Below are 16,984 nucleotides of genomic sequence, written 5' to 3'. Positions count from 1 at the left end.
CACAGCATTTTTTTTTATATCTGCAACCAACATTTTCAAAACGCTGGCTTTCTACGGAATGGTAATTTGAGTGTTCAGGAAAGACTGAGGTGAAGGAAAACATTAGTGCTCTGTAACAGAACATAATCTCCAGAAACCTGCATGAAAGTCATCACAGCTGAATTCTCCACTCTCTTCTCTCACTCTGCTTTTATACTGATTGCTGGCAAGTGCCGATTAGTCCAAAAGTTTGAAACTGCAAGAAATACTGAGCTGCATCAGATCAAGTGTCTGTGTTTTCATATATATGTATTTCTTATACAGTAAGTTTTCCAATACTCTCAACCGTGAATGCCAGGCAGCCCTGAGGAACATGTTGAGTAGTAACTTGTCGAGGAACCACACAAACTGACAGAGAAATGTTTCAGCACTTTTCTGACCCCACACTGAGCCAGACCATCAATTTATTCCGACTAAACGCCCTCCTGTCACCTTACTGTAAATAACCTGTGGACACTTTTTCAAAGAATTCAAGAGGAGATTGAAGACAGACACCCTCATATGACATCACCATAACTCCACAACAGCAGTCAGACTGCAGGTCGACTTTCAGCTGCTCCAACACTTTCAGAGATGTATTTTGAAATCAGATAGCCACAACGAGACGCTCGTATGACATGATTTGTAGCATGAAATTCAATCAAGCCAAGACATGCTTAAAACACAAGCTTACATGGAGACACCTAGAGCAAAAATAAAACATTTAAAGTAATATGTTTCGCCAAATTGAATATTTTTTCTGTCATCTGTAGTGATCATCGTTGAAATTCAGTCTGACCTTTAGAGCACAAGTCTTTCTTTCTACCCACTAATTCACTGTGGTGCTCTGGAGACCATGAAAAAATAGTCTGAAACAAGCAGTCTGGAGTTCCACTATGAAAAAAAATGCAACAGTGACACAGAACTGAAAGCTCCGCAGAGGAAAGAATCTGTCCTTTCTATAATCTTATGCACATGAATGCAATTATGGGGGGGCATTATATTTGTTTAGTGGTTTGTCTTTTGTCAGTAATGAAGTGTTGTGTGTATACGACTCCATTGTGCTTTTACTACTGAAACCCTTTCCCACCGCTCGCACACACAAATACACACACACACACATACACACATAAGCAGGCCAGAAGCCAGTTGCCAGGTTTTTTAAAACATCCTTTAGGAAAAATAAAGCATCTCAAATCAGAGCCAGATCATTAGTCCGGTTTGTAAGAGGGGGGGAGCAGGTCAACAATCAACAAAAGCTTCCATTTTCTTAAAGCTCCCATTCAGGGAGAGTATCAACTTCCCTATTTTCTCCTCCAACCTCCTCTTGTCTCCCCTGTTTCATTCTATTTGGTCTTTTCCTCTCCCTCCTTCTCACCTCCTCATCTGTTATCCACTCTTGTTTTCTCCCCTCCCTTCTTAAAAACACATCCCCTGGTCCCCCATCACGCCTCCCCCGTTCATCTCCTTCTCTCCCTCGCTTCTTTCCTCCTCCTCTTCCTCGTCCCGCTTTCCAGCGAGCCGAGTCTGTTTTCGATTACCGTTCTCATGTAAACCCAAATTGTGATTAAACAAACACTGTGTGAGTGCGTCTGGCCCCGTATCAAGTTTGCCTCTTCTTGAATGTATGTACAGACTGACGCACACACACCGAGACATATATATCTGCAGACATGTACAAACAAATGCAGGACGTATACAAACATATAAGCAAATACGTAGATCCAGTAGACACACAAATTACTAAACTATGTGGACACACTGAACGTGCAAAAAAGACCATGCACACAAAGACTGCATACACAAGCCCATGCTACATACTGTACATCATATACATACTGCACACATTACGATATGGGACCTCAATCACTATTATAGGGACACACAAATGGGCACACACACGAGCGTACAGTATGAGCTTGTACACATCTCCATCGCCTGCTGGAGTAAACAGGTCAAAGGGAAAATCTCAGAGTTTTAACTATGTGTGCTAGCAGCTCCAAATCACCTTTATTTGTGAGGTGAAATTACTACCACATGCAGCCTCTGTGCTATTTCAGTGCAAACATATAAAAATTCTTTGCCATATAAAAAAAAAAAAAAAAAAAATCAACAGGCACACAACCTCCCACGATCTTTTCATAGGTTCTGGCCCTGCAGCGAGCTATCTAACTGGCTAGCTGCTAAAGTAGGCAGCTGAAAGGGAAAGGTGTTGTTGCCGTGAACTTAAGACCGCCTCGATGCTGGATTCTGCTCTGCTACGAAACACACATTCATACAGGAGGAAACACACAGACCTGCACAAACACACACAGACCTGTTGGCTTCTTGAATGCTTTCGCAGCAAGAGCATCAAATTTAACTTACGCTCTCTAATTCATAAAGTGTTTAAGACCTGGTGCATGAAACTGAACATATACTAACACTTGTACAGTAAGTTGAAATACTTCGTAAATATGGACAATTTTTAGACAGCTTTAGAAGAATGAGAAACAACTATTTTAGCATCAAGATGATTCCATTGACTGCTTTGTAGCTGTAATAAACTGAGTAGAAGAAGCTGGAAACAAAATCAGTTGTTTGCCAACCACTAGAAAATACTTTTAAAAGATGAACAAAACTTTAGCCGTCTATGACAGAAAAATGGAAGGAAGTGTATCGGAAAACTTGGTATCCTTTCACGTCAGCTCGTGTCGCTCATGTGTCTGGAGGCAACGTCAATGAAAGAAGTGGAAATTAAATGTTTGTGTCAGAACTTGTTTGGAAAAGGTGTTTTCATTTTTTAAAGTCAAAAATTTGTTGTTTTTTTTTTGCTTTTGTTTTTTAATCTACTTTTTTTAAAATAACTTTTTCTAAAGCAACAGAAAAAAAGTGTCAATTACAGGCCTGGCTGTTGCCAAAAAATTTACTTTCTACAAGGAGAAATCATTCTGGTGACCTCGACACAAAAATAGAATTTCTTGCTGAAATGAGGTTAAAAAAAAAATCAGCTTACTACAGAAAGCCAAAAGGAACGCAGTCACCTACATGCATCTAGGTTCACAGAGTGTAACATGCTTAAAAGTATTTTTAAGAGAGCATGAAGGAATGAATAAAAATTCTCCGGGTGTAACCAAATCTCTCAAATTAGGCCAATATCATTTTCTCTCTCTCTCTCTCTCTCTCTCTCTCTGTCCTTCTGTTTCTCTCCCTCTCTGTTTTCAGTATCTCTGCAGTGTGTATTTATCTAAATATGTCTTGGGACTAAATCGCACTGCCGTCTGGGCTGTGGGAAACACACACACACACACACATACACAAACACAAGCCGCGAAGAGCAGACTTATTTTAGAGGAGCTCTGGTCAGGTTCTCTCTGCAAAAGTCTTCCCTTCCCTGAATACCAGTGAATATCAGCGTGGGCCCTGTGGTGCAGCTCTATCCTGGAGCCTATGGGCCTCCTGGTGCAGGGTCATGCCAGAACATGCGCTGCCGTTTTTAACCTAATGGCATGTTTTCCTTTGATTTATGAAGCAATTACATGAAGTGAGACTTTAGGCGTGAATGTAAGGAAGATGGATAAACGTGTTGCACACACAGTTTGCTGGTGTATATGGGCCCTGTGGTGCAGCTGTGTGTCAGGTCCTACAAGCCTTGTGGTGCAGCTGCATACCACGGTTTGCACATCTGAGTCATGTTTAATTATTAGGAAGTTCTGTCGTGGGCGTGTGGTTTGGTACAAAGTCTGCCATGCACCAACACGCACGCACGCACGCACGCACGCACGCACGCACGCACGCACGCACGCACGCACGCACGCACGCACGCACGCACGCACGCACGCACGCACACACACACACACACACACACACACACACACACACACACACACAGAGAACCACACTTCTACATCCAGTGCCCGTGGTGTTAAATCAGAGGGAGAGGTGGCGTGAGAGAGGGATGCATTTGTTGTGTGCTTCTGTGTGTTTGTATGTTTGAGACTTATTTGCTTCTCACCAGCACCCAGTGGCGTGAAACCCAAACAAAACCCTGGGGCCTAGTGACAAGAAAACAATCTTACAATTCCTGACAGCAACACAAACATCAAAGCTGTCTGTTCAGTTTATGTGTGGGGGGCAAGCGTAACACAACGAGAGCACGTATGAGAGAAAAAAGTCAGAAAGTAAATGAGTGAACCGGATAATGATGAGTTCAGAAACCTTACCCCTCGCCCTTCCATGAGCGCTCCCACCAATCGCTTGTGAGGCCCCGTCTGTCGTAGCCAATCACTGGACACGCAGCGTGCACCCACTTCCTGTAACACTAACCATAACATTCCAGCAGGTAAACTATGGCAGTCGCCTCTAAATGGACAATTAGCCAAGATTAAAGGCAACCTCCTCGTCTTTCTCCATTAACTTAATTAGGAGGAAAAGACATCTCAAATGACCCCCTGCTCCCTTCAGCCTTCCCTCCCTCTCTCATTTCTCTCTCTCCATCCAGCTTCTTTTCCCCTGACTTAACCAGCAACTTGTATTTACAGTAAATGGGGAGGGTTATGACCACACTTTCAAATGCCGCTGAAGCATTTGGAGGCTAAATGCCTTGCACAAGGGCAACCTAATGGTGCTGAAGAGCATATCTCATTACCATCAGTGCAGGGATTTCAACTGGCGACCTTCCAGGTCATGATTTGTTGACCATTAGAATCATGCTGGTGATTTTTCTCTCTTTCACTCCGGTCTCATGCAGTTAACCTTCCCCAGAGCTGACTCATAGTTTTCCCCCACCAGCCTTTAGTGAAACTTTTGAGGTGTTTATCTAATGCTGTTATTCAGCGTGGTCTACAGCAAGCGAGCATGTAGGGGTTAAGTATCATTCTGAAGGACACTTTGATTGGATAAAATCCTTCACCAGCCTCCCCTCTGGAAATAAACTCACTTTCTCTTTCTATTAAGCCTCTAAAAAAAACCTTTTAGGCTGAACGTTTGGCTGCAGGTACCCTGCTGTGATGCAGTTTGTGGGGTGCAGTGAGGACATCAGTAGAGCACAGTAACAAAGTTAGAAAGCAGGGAAGAGCTTAAAGCTGAAAAAGGCAAAGCACTTTACGAGCTTTAGTAGACTATTGCATGTTATCTAACCAGAATGTGACATCTGGAACAGCCTCTTGGGTACCTGGATCTTCTGTCTATATTTTTGATTACACAAGCTTTCTTCTTGTACATGCATTTATACACTATACTACACTGTATATGCTAATTTACTAAGAGCATGGACTTTAAATGACACACAGCAGAATGTCTTTTGTAACTTTTTATAAAATAACTTGTTTCAATAGAAGTGAGTGTAGCCGTTGCTGAACTGTGGCCACAAACATTGTTTAAGAAAAGAGTCATGAAGTCAGCCGCCCCAGTAATGTCCATTGCAAAATTCTTTGAGTAAAGATGCATTATATTATGTATGAAATCAACTTCATTTTTGAAAGGCTAATTGACTATTTGATCTTTTGAAAGTTGCATAATCTTTCCTTGAACAGTAAAATCAATCGTTTTCTTGAAGTCACAGAACTCATGTCATGCATCTGCATTCTTCTTCGAAATATCAGGACAATGATCCCATCTGTAAAACACGTGAGAGCTCTCCCTCTATCCCTCAAGCCGGAGCTTTAACAGTATTTCACTGTCCATGACTGTTGAAACACGGTCAAAGATCACCTCCTACATTATGTAACACTCAGCATCTGAGGCCCCACGAGAGCTTTATTGGTGAAGGGGAAACATCTCTTTAGTCTGAAGCGACTCTCATTTTTCATCTTCCTCGTGGCCCCCTCATGCAAACCAATCAAATGTAACGTGAGCTGCTTTAATGGGGGAGAATGTTGTTGCTTCATGAGTATCCCTGGCCGTAAACCAGTGCGGGTTCAAATGCGCAGACATTGCAGTTGGGGTCCTGACACGCAACATACACTTTCACAAGCATGCACACATAAAACATGCACACACACGAAACCAACTCCCAGAGAAGAAAGTGAAGATAACAGGATGAGGCTCTGTCTGGGTCAGTGTTATCAGTCTGGGTCAGTGTTATTAGACTAACAGCCATCAAGTCACTTAGCAAAGCAAACCTCCCCGCTACAGTGTAATGTGCGCTGAGGCACAAAAGCCCTCTAACCAGTGGCTCGCAGTTTTCCATTCAAGCAATCACGAATATGTTGCTTTTTAGACCAGAAAGTCGCTGCACTCGGAGCAAACGCATTTTACTCAAAGCTCAAGCTTACTGTGTGCAGTAGTGTGTGTCTGTGTGCATGTGCTGTGAGACCACAGTCTCTGCAAACTGTGGGGGGAAACAACCACAGACTGCACACACTGAAACCCACAGACTCCAGTCCACGATCCATCTATCTCACCATCCCTGTTTTTGTTTTCTCCACCCCCCACCGAGCACCTAGAGGGGCCACAGAGACCCCGATGCCTCCATCCATCTACTCACAACCTTTATCCTCCACCAGCGTCCCTTCATCCATCCACCTCCCTCCCTCCCTGCACATGACCTCCCCAGTACCTATTGTTCATCTGTCTTAGTCAGGCACTGATCAGCCGCACTTACTGCCAAATTAGAACATTTGCTAATAGGAGACAACCGCTTCAACTGATTTATACACTATGTCCATCGAAGCAGGATTAAAGACTGTGTTAAAAAACTATTATCCAGCCTGATACCTCTTGTCCTTACCTCCCCCACCCCACTCCTCAGGAGCAAAACGTCCAACCCAAGCCTATTTTCCCTTAATGCTAGTCCAGCTCCTTCCCTCTCCTCCCTGTTCCAAACCTCAGACCACAGGGCTTTAATAGGAGGGTTAAGAGGTAATTCCTATCACACTGCCATCATTTAATATCTAACCGAGGCTGACAGAGAGGAAGGTTACGAACCCAAACCAGAAAGCCACCAGCAAACCCCCCTGTCTCCTCCTTCTTACTCTCCTGCTGTTATTCTCTCTTCAAGTCTCCCTCCTCTGACTTTTTGTCTCTTCCACATCATTCTACCTCCATTTCTTCCTCATTCTGTCTCTCCCTCTTACTCTCCTCTTCTGATCTCGGTATTCACATTACCGGCACTTACTTAATTCACAGAAAACACAGCGAGGATGTGAGAAAAGGCACGGAAATGGAAGAAAAAAAATGAGAAAAGTGGAAAGAAAAAAAGGGCAGGAGGAAACTCCAGACACTGTAATTTAGATTGTGCTGATGGCAAAGTAGGGATATAAAGAACATGAGATTTATAATGTTAAGTTTGGAACACTTTCACCCTTTCCACTCTCCTGAGTTGTCTGAGAGGCCTGCGGGGATCCATATTCGACGGGTGATAAATAAGAGCTATCGAGACCAATTAGGGCTTTTATAGAATAGTAAGACAGGCGGTGGAAGAAATAAGACTGTCACTCGCGAAGGACAAGGGAAAGGCTCGGAAAACAGAAATAAACACAGTGGAAGCAAGTGTAAATGTGTGTGTGATGAAATATTAGTTTGTCTGCGTTCGCATCTGTCACTGTGTGTGTCCCTGATGCTCACATGAGGGGTTCTGACTGTGTGTGATCCTGGAAGACACAGTTGACGTAAATGACAATTTGCTCTGAGCCATAACAGTCTGCTTTGCTGTCTTCGGCAATACATCACGCATCGCCGCAAATATATGAAACACACGATTGGTCCAGAGTTTTAAATAGAGGCTTCACAGTGTGCACCCCACCAGGAGGATTTCATCTCTCTGCGGCTTTTTCTGCCAACACAATATATTGCACTGAGACAGGACTAAATCAATTCATTGTCATCATTATAAAGCATTGTAATTATTATTGTATTTTTCTGCAACTTTGAACTGCTATGTTACAAAATAAAAGTTATGATGACAAAGAAGTGTTGTCTTTGACAGAGAAAACTTCACAATTCAACTTTAAAAACAAATAAATAAAATTAATCAGTGTGTACTGCTGTTGCCCAATGAAAACCACAAATCTTTGGGGCCCAGTTGTTCAGTTCAAGTTTAATCTGGATCAGAAATCCCAGGGTCGGGTTTTTCAAAGCAAGATTGCAATGCTCTGAATGGCATTACGTATCACAATGTTAAGAACAGGTAGAATGACCAGTATGGGGGTCACTTTAGGAGAAAACAGCATGAAAAACAGTAGAAATATTCAGTTTTCACTCTCTTTCAAACAGTCCAATCCGTCATCTGACTCACAACAAATACATAGTTAACAAAGTAAAGAGTTCTGAATCTGACCAGCTTTTTGAAGCTCTGCTTGTGGGAGACACAATGGCACAATCATCTCTGACCTAAAAGGTAACAGTCAAAGAAATCAAGTGCAATCACGTTCCTGAATTCCACCCTGAATTCACCCTTCTGCTGGGTTCAGGTAGTCCTGACTTTTGGACCACAAGTATCCCAATCCTACTAAAAAGTTTTGAACACAAACAGAAGGTTTGATCCAAATCAAACCCAAAGCTGGATTTTGTGGTCTAATCTGATTTTAGAACCCTTTTCCCCTCCTTCTAAACAACCTGCTTTCATTGTTTGATCCCACTGATTTGGATCAAACAGTGAAAATGGGTTGACCTACAGCCAATCAGATTACTTTTCCAAAATTTGGTCCGAGATGGCAGCTTTTCATGAAATAAAAACAGCCTTGTTTTAAGCATCATGGCAGGGGATCTCGTAGGTAATTCAGTGAGATCTTAGGTAGGGATGGGGAAATTGTCTGATCTTACAAAAGAGCGTTTAATGTTTCCATTTCAACCAAAAAAATAACAGCTAAACAAAACATGCAGTTTTTATTGGACAGCAATTATAAGACCTGCGTTAACATTGGAGAATCATATAAACAGAGCAGTTGACATCCTGTGCATTTCATTGTAAAGTCACTCCAAAAATAAAGCCAACAAATGTCCCCAAAGAGTTTCATGTCAAAGACTATTCTTTTGACTTTCAAACAGCAAATGCCTGTAGGCTTGATAATATTGCAAAAACTTGTAAGTTTGTTTGGATTTACAGAAGTTATGGTAGAAAGGATTTCAATGGCGGACCAAGTTTCATAACAAATCAACATGTCAAAAAATTTCCACAGTAACTTCTCCAACCTTCCTGCAGCACAATCCACTTCCCTTCTGCGGGTCCAAATAACTTTCAGCAAAGCTTTGAAAGTATGAGGATGTGAAAAGTACACACTGACATGGTGTATTTGATTTTTTTTGTGGGGAAAAGCTGTAATTTAAGACATTTCTTTGACATTTTGATACCCTGTGGCACGGTGTAACACAGCAATGACTTGAATCAACTGTAAGGTAACTGTCACTTTCTGTGAAGAAGCACGCTGCAAACCTTTCAAAGCTACTGTTCAAGGATCTAGGCAGTGAATCAAAAGCTTTATCAGGGCGTATTCCTTTAAATTTCAAACCTTCAATCATATGGAAACAGAAAAAAGAGAGAAAACACACAGAAGAATACACCTTTTCAACAAAGAAAGTTTACAGTAGCTTCCAAGACATTCTGCCTCATGGAAACATTATGAAAGTGAATGAGAGAAGTGAGAAGTTTCGTGTCCCAGAGCTAATATTCCCAGTGTTAACACCTTGCAACACACACTCATTGCTACGCAGTCAGAGCATCAATACAGTGCATACACACACAAAAGCATGATATATAAACTCAGGAGTGCAGACAATAATCATTGCAGACACACAATCGAAAGCAAGCATGCACCTAAACACACACACAGTCAAACTCTAGCTTCACTTGAAGGCAGCCCAATGTAAACAGCTATAAAGTTTAGAAGGTGTTTCAACCTTCAACCTAAGCTGACAGAGACTCTCTGAGGATAAGACAAACAGAGAACCTGACAACTGGAGTGGAAAGAACGAGCGCAGATGGAGAGAGCAGAGGAAAAGAGAAGGAGACAGGGTGGATGCACCGATGGGACCCAACCAGTGAGAGGGAGAGAGAGCATGTCTGGCAACGTGAGATGAAAAAGAGAGAGAAAGGAGGGCAAGTGGGAGGCTTCACCGCATCAGTATGACCTGCTCCTACACTCTGAATACTCTGGGAAAACTCCATATTCCCGAATAAAAATTCCACACCAGTCCAAGCAAAACATTCACTCCAGGCACACTTTCACCTCTTAAAATCGTGCACACTCACACACACATCTGACACTCGCAGTCTTTTTCACCTCTCGACAGGAGCACAGAGCGGCACTGTGTCACCTGGCGCAAAACTTGAACCCTCAACCCGGATGAAAGTTCTGACATCGCACCACGGCTGTGTTTTCAAATGGATCACGTAACACATCAAAAGAGGCAGAGGACGGGAGAGTGAGGGTGATGGCGGGAGAGTCGGAGAGAGATGGCGGACGGAGAGGTGGAGAAAAAATGAAAACAGTACTCACAGTCGTCCTAGTTTGGGGTTGGACTGGAAGAGAAGCTCTGGGAGAAACTGGAGTTTGTTTCTGTTCAGGCGACTGCAGGGAGAAACAGAGGAGGAAGAGAAATAAGCTTATCGCGAACAGAAAAAGACACAGTCGTAATTAATCACTGGGATTTTGTGTTGACTGAACAATCGCCACACAGCTGACTGAATCACCTTGAAGGTCAGAAGGTTCAAACTCATGGGAAAGTCGCTCTGGTTTCCTGTATTCGTGGCCTACGGGTTATCACACCGTGTTTAATGCATGTGTGTCAGTTACAGGTTATCAGTGTTTAAGCTCCCTAATCATCCTCACATATACTCAGACAGGAGGAACGAGTTTGTGCTACTGGTGCTGAAAGATATGTTCAGTAGAAAAAACACTTATCCAGGATGATCCACTTAAATGACACTATTCTATGTACAGTTACAATGTACTTTGGCAAAAGTCTTAATCTGTTTTGTCCCTTTATGAAAGGACTGAATCATCAATTAGAGGATTACAAGAGATCCAAGTGCGCTGCTGTGTATCTGAATGGCAAAGAAGGAAAAAATCTTACTGGCTTAGCTAAATCTTACTGACCTATTTTTTTGTCTCTTAGGAAAAAATGTATAAAATGCAGGAGCTTTGCAGAGGAATTCAATATTTCTTATTTATAGGACTGATAGCTTATCCATCATGTATAAGGTCATGATGGTACATGTGATCTGCACACATAGCTCCAGGACAAATGCTACATTGCCAAGAAAACATATATATAAAAGGCTCTTCAAAGAATTGCATTCATTATTATACAAAAAATGAGAAAACAAGTAAAAAAAGTTTTTAAAAAAAGTACATTTACACAAGTATTTATCTCCACATGCACACAGCACAGCATTAATGTTTGCTTTTATTAATAGCTGAGAAACAAAAACAAGCAAAAACCTGTAATTATGACCATATGGATGTACTGTTTTCAAAAAGAACATCTAATTCTGTTCATTAAGTGTCAATCAACAGTGGAACCTGTGCTTGCTTTCTTGGTATTATTTCAAATAAACCTTTATCGTGTTTCTAATGATAAATAAACTAATAAAACCCTTCTCATTTCCCAGTTCTTTCTTATATGTTCCATTTACATTCTGTGTTTAAGTGTTCTGTGTTTAATGAACACATGGCAAATATTTAAACAGGAATGGCAGGCAGAAGAAGATGGAGAGACTGAAAGAATGGTGCCGTGAAAGCAGCTAAGAGATGCTTTAGAGTGAAAGATGTCTCCATGTGTGTGCGTATGTGTGCAATAGAAAGGTGGGGTCGGCTGAAGCGGAGATAGATGAGGACAGTGTGAGCAGAGGGAGTGAAAGTGTTATCAGGCTACCAAAGCATTTGGCTGAGAAACGAGGCGTGGAAGGGAAAGAGAAAAGAAAAGGAGGGTGGAGGGTCACAGGGTCACGAGGCAGAATCTGTGCCAGAGAAGACACAGACACCAACCTTTGCACCCCTGTGATAATGATAATAAGACCCTGACTTTCACTCCTGGTTGCACCGATGGAAAGAGAAACGCAGTCCAAAAAGAGAAATCCACCATTTGAAATAATTGACCCCTGCTCCTAGAAAATAACGGCTCGTATTAAAAGTAAAGCACATGATCGGCTACTATTACCGTTATGAGTCACTTTTAAGACGTTCGCTCACAACACAGTTATAGTTTGTAAGAGAAGAGTCCTTTGTGTATCTTTAAGCAATAATGCTGACTTTTTCTACTTGGAATTTTTGAAATCACACCAGACCACAAGTCTATGGGCACTATATTTTTAAAATTTGGAAAATGATCCCTATTAGTCAGATTCACAGTGAAATCCAAGAGAAATGGTTTGGAAACGGAAGGAAAATAATCATACTGGGTTTAGTATTTTTGGTGAAGAAAACGAAATCATAAAAATTACAACTTGATAAAGCCCTGATTCTTTTTCCAGAAAATCCATCCATTATATTCACACACATCATCACAGTCTGACATTTCACAGTTTCACCCACGACTTTATAACTCATGTTCTGACATAAATGAATGTTATCTCTCGAGGAGATGACTACATGAGCTCCATGTTTTTCACATTGTGACTCCATAAATCACACGGACTCAGCAGCCGGACCTCTCACCTCTGGCCTTTCACCCTGGCACATACAACATCAGAGGCCCTGTCAGCTAAGCATTTTAAAAACCATTTCACTATCAGTAAAGCAGAAGGTAAAAATTTAGGACCCTCATTCTTACCATAGAATTCTTCTCTTTGATATTTTTTTTTTTTATCCAAAACAGAGATTAACTTTGGATAAAATGCAAAAATATCATTCTTACACTGTGATGTAAATCAAATGCACATGCAATTTTGCTCTGTGCTTTAAGTACTGTGTTAAAATAGCACCAAATCATATTTTGAAGTGGCGTAGATTAATGAAATACCTTCTCTTGTGTGAAGTTTGACACACAGCTGCTTTGCCCCTGTTTCCTCCTCTCATCTCTAGCCTCTGACCCCTCCTGACACACTGTATTAAAGAGCCTTTTAGCATTAAAGCAGCTCATCACCTCACACTTCCACTATCAGATGCGTGATCTCCATTTAGAGCCACATGTTGCTGTCACTCAGGGTCTCTCAAGGCTTTGTCCTGTGTAGAAGGAGCCTGCTGACGGCTGAAGTGAACCGCTTTGTCTCTTATGTCTCCATTACGCCACTCACTTTTCCAGTGACTTTTATTTTGAAATGTAAAAAAACTCTTCCTACCTATTCTTGCACCTGTAACACTTGTTGTGTTCTTTGCAAATCAATACAATCTCCAAAGAAGCTGGCCAACATTCATCACTTGGCAGTCACATAACAACATCCTTGACATCACTCACGTTATGAGACTGTAAAAGTCCACTGCAGAAAGACAAATTGCAACAACTTGTAAATTCAACAAAGCTAAGACAGCCAGTTTGCTAAGTTCATAAATTCTGTCCTCACCTGAAAGGCACCTTCAAAAATGGCAAATATTTTCTTTAAAAGAGATTTTTAAAAGGCGTCTGACAACACCCAAAGTGTGTTAATTTGCCTTTGTGTCTTCTTCCTGCAGAGCTGTCTGCCCGTCATTCCTCCAACACGGAGTCATAAACAGGCAGGTGTGTGTGTGGGAAGTGTCGTGTTGTACACTGACACCTCGATTCTGTTGACTAGAGCCTCGGTGTGAGCTGACGGACACACAACACACACCCACACACACACACAGGGAGGAAGGCAGCGCCTATGGGAGATTCCAAGGCGACGTGTGAATCGGATGGACTCGGGTATCAACCAGGTACAATCGCTGTGTGAGTACATTTTACAGAACACACAGGCGGAAGCACTAAATCAAAAGTGTGTCCACTTCTGGGGGGGAGAAAAAAAACACAGCAGCAGTACGTCAAACACGTGTGACTCGGTGTTCATGGGTGGATGTTCGTGGATGCATATTTTGTGAGTGTATGTGTAGCCTGCTGGATTTTTCACATGCCTAAAATACCTTTTTTTGGCATCAGCTGCTTAGTTTACACCGCCTAGTTTTCTCACTCACACTCCACAGGTAGCAGCGTAACATGGTACTCACAGTCTCTCCAGCAGTCTGAGGTCCTGGAAGGCTCCTCTCTCGATAACACTGATTTGGTTGTCCTCCAGATGACTATAGTGACGGACATAAAGAAACACAGAGAGAGAAAAGACAGCATTTGTAGTTTAAAAATGCAGAATTCAAAAGCAGACATAGTATGTGACTGTTTAGTGAAGGGCGGCGAATATCAAAGGGAGGCATGAGTGATTTTACACAGTTGCAATCAGCATGTCTTTAAAATGATTTTGTTTAAATATCACACTGACAGGCAGTCATATAGACGGGAATATGTTTTCTGGCCAAGGCAAACAATCAAAGAGACACAAGCGATCAGTGCAGCGGCGTGAAGCAACAGTTCAAAGAGTTTATAATTCACAAATGGACAACTCAGCAATCCAAAACGAATAACCAACAACCCATCACTCTTCCATTCTTCATCATTTCTCATCTCTCTTCCAAGTGGAAGACACATTTTGCTCCGTTTTTCTTCTCTCCCTGCTCTCTGTGTCTGTTGTCATGTTTTGGAGGCACACTAAGGCTTTCCAGATGGGACACAAAAAGGGAGAGAGAGCATCTCAACTGATATGTGTGTTTATATTTTCTGTCCGAGGATGTTAAGAGTGACATCTCCTTAGAGGGAAGATGGGAGGGGAAAAGGGCGCAGGAAAGAAAAGGATTTAAAAAAACTGAATCGAAAAGAAGAGGCAGAGAATGAAAAAGAAGAGATGCACAAAACAGTGAGCCTCAGAATGACAAGATGGATGGAGTGAGCGTGATATAAAAAGAAACACAGAACCGAAGATCGCTAAAGAAGTCGTATCAAAAAGAGACACTGTCTGGCCTTCCATGTGGACTTTGAATTGTTTTGGCATGACCCTCCTTTAAGTACTCTTTCAAAGAAAATGTTTAGACGTGAAGCTGCATTTCAGCCATTAATCCACCGTATGACATATGGGCTCGCTGCATAGACACACATGCAAATGCACGCACATCTGTTGGACTCACACTGAAACATACACTTGGATGAGAGATAACAGACCCAGACACACACAATGAAACATGCATTCAGGCACATATGTATACATGAAGATTATACCATATCTATCTGCAATGCACAGATGTATCCTCATTTATCCACTCATTTACTGAAAAATGATAAAAGGCACTTGTATTCTTAAAAAATGCAAATACTAATAAAGCAAAATCTGTGTTAAATTGGATGTTAAAAATATCATGTGACAACCATTCTAAATTATAATCACTTCTTGTGTTTTTTCCATTTATTTTCTATTAAGTTAAAGAAACATTGGTCCCCTATGAGATGCTAATTTGCATATTTTCAACATTGTGCTCTTCATATTGTATTACAAAAATATGATAATTTCTGGAGTATTCCTGCAACAACAAAAATAACTTCTGAGTGCATAATTACAGGACGAAATTATTCAAACAAATCATATCTTTTTCAAATATCACTAGTAACATTTAGTGTAAATTGGTTTTAAAGAGAAAAATGAAAATGATTTTTAAACCAGCTTATAAACAACAGCAAATGTGCTACAGATTGCAATCACAGTTTGAGAAACAAGTCTAAACTGTTGGCTAACCAAGTCAAACACAAAGTGACAGGTGTAAATACATGCAGTACGGGGGATTCATAGACATGCACACCCAGCACTAATGAGCAATATCAGATAAGTGAGTAAACACGGAAGACATAAACGGCGGTAAGGAGTCATGCACTGCTAGAAAGAATTCCCAAACACACATAAGCATTTGCACATTCTTACTCCAGCATCGGTCATAATTTACAATCCAAGCATGAATGATGAATCCTGCACGTTTATTCCAGTGGAGCTGTGTTTTCTAGAGCTTATAAAAAAAAGCACATCCTGTAAACTCCGGGGAAAGCTAAATCAAGACATAACTTTGAATAACTATCAAAGTTTATTTGTCCAAATGAGAGATCAACCGCAAGCTGATTTAGTGAAAAACATTTAGAGTCGCGAAGGAGGCCAAACACATGGTGCGGGGAGTCGATGCTGGCATATCGCTCAGATGAGGTATTGTTTTTATATTGGTCTGTATCAGGCATTAGTCATCCACAGAGATGGGGGAAAAGAGAGCAAACAAGTATTGACTTCATGTGGGACTGGTGTGTCCAATAAGTCTTTCATTCAACCCTATTAGAAAGTCTTTATAAAAAGTGCAATGATGTCACGCCACCTTATATCAAACTGCGAGAACTTGGCCCCAGAAGGAAATGAGGAAATACTTCAGGGGATATTAACTTTACTTGTTGTTTACACACAATGGGTGAAACCACATTAACTTTCTGAAGCCAAATGTTCAATATCAAGCACAAGTTTTCACCTACATCTAAATTTGTTTGGAATTACTCAATTTCGCCACAATCTGGAAGAGATCTTGCAAAGCGCGGCTGCCAAAGAGATTACGCTAAGTGTTGCGCATGCAGTGTGCCTGCAGAAACTTGCTACGTTTGAGTGTACAGATTTAAAAAAAAAAAAAAAGTATTCACACTGCTGGATAGGATTACAAGTTTTTGGATGAACACAAAATGATGCTAAATGTTTAATCAGATTACAGCCGACAGTCTGATTTCGGGGCTTTCGTGAGGTCAGAGTTGGAAGATTTAAAACGCCAAGAAATGAGTCCAGTTAGCGTATTATTTTATTTTTGTATTCTGTGATCACTGGAGATGTTAAAGTGCAACCAGATCGTTTAGCTGTTTGGACCTTTTTAACAGAAGTCAGATTATATGTAATGGCAGACGTGTATTTCAACAGGAAGATATATAAGTAATTAGTAGTTGTACGTAAGTATTTGGAAGTTATACTCTTTTTTTTTTCCAGTGACTTACCCTGGGAAGAATGTTAGACGCGCTAAAGTACATGTAAAGTTTTCTC

The 16,984-nt window shown here is 41.3% G+C and overlaps 1 protein-coding gene across 4 annotated transcripts in view; it reads right to left on the bottom strand.

The window, feature by feature from the left end:
- The window catches only part of slit3 (slit homolog 3 (Drosophila)), a 255,500-nt gene that overhangs the window by 218,516 nt on the left and 20,000 nt on the right, over positions 1 to 16,984 (bottom strand). For all 4 annotated transcript variants that reach the window (XM_023285193.3, XM_023285192.3, XM_055016575.1 and 1 more), the window contains 2 exons: positions 14,058 to 14,129; positions 10,434 to 10,505 (listed from right to left, as the gene is read on the bottom strand). In XM_023285193.3, the coding sequence (XP_023140961.2) occupies positions 10,434 to 10,505; positions 14,058 to 14,129 (144 nt within the window). The remainder of the gene's footprint in view (positions 1 to 10,433; positions 10,506 to 14,057; positions 14,130 to 16,984) is intronic.

The sequence above is a fragment of the Amphiprion ocellaris genome, chromosome 13, assembly GCF_022539595.1.
Source record: "Amphiprion ocellaris isolate individual 3 ecotype Okinawa chromosome 13, ASM2253959v1, whole genome shotgun sequence".
NCBI classification, from domain to species: domain Eukaryota; kingdom Metazoa; phylum Chordata; class Actinopteri; family Pomacentridae; genus Amphiprion; species Amphiprion ocellaris.
This window is presented reverse-complemented; position numbering and strand designations above follow the sequence as displayed.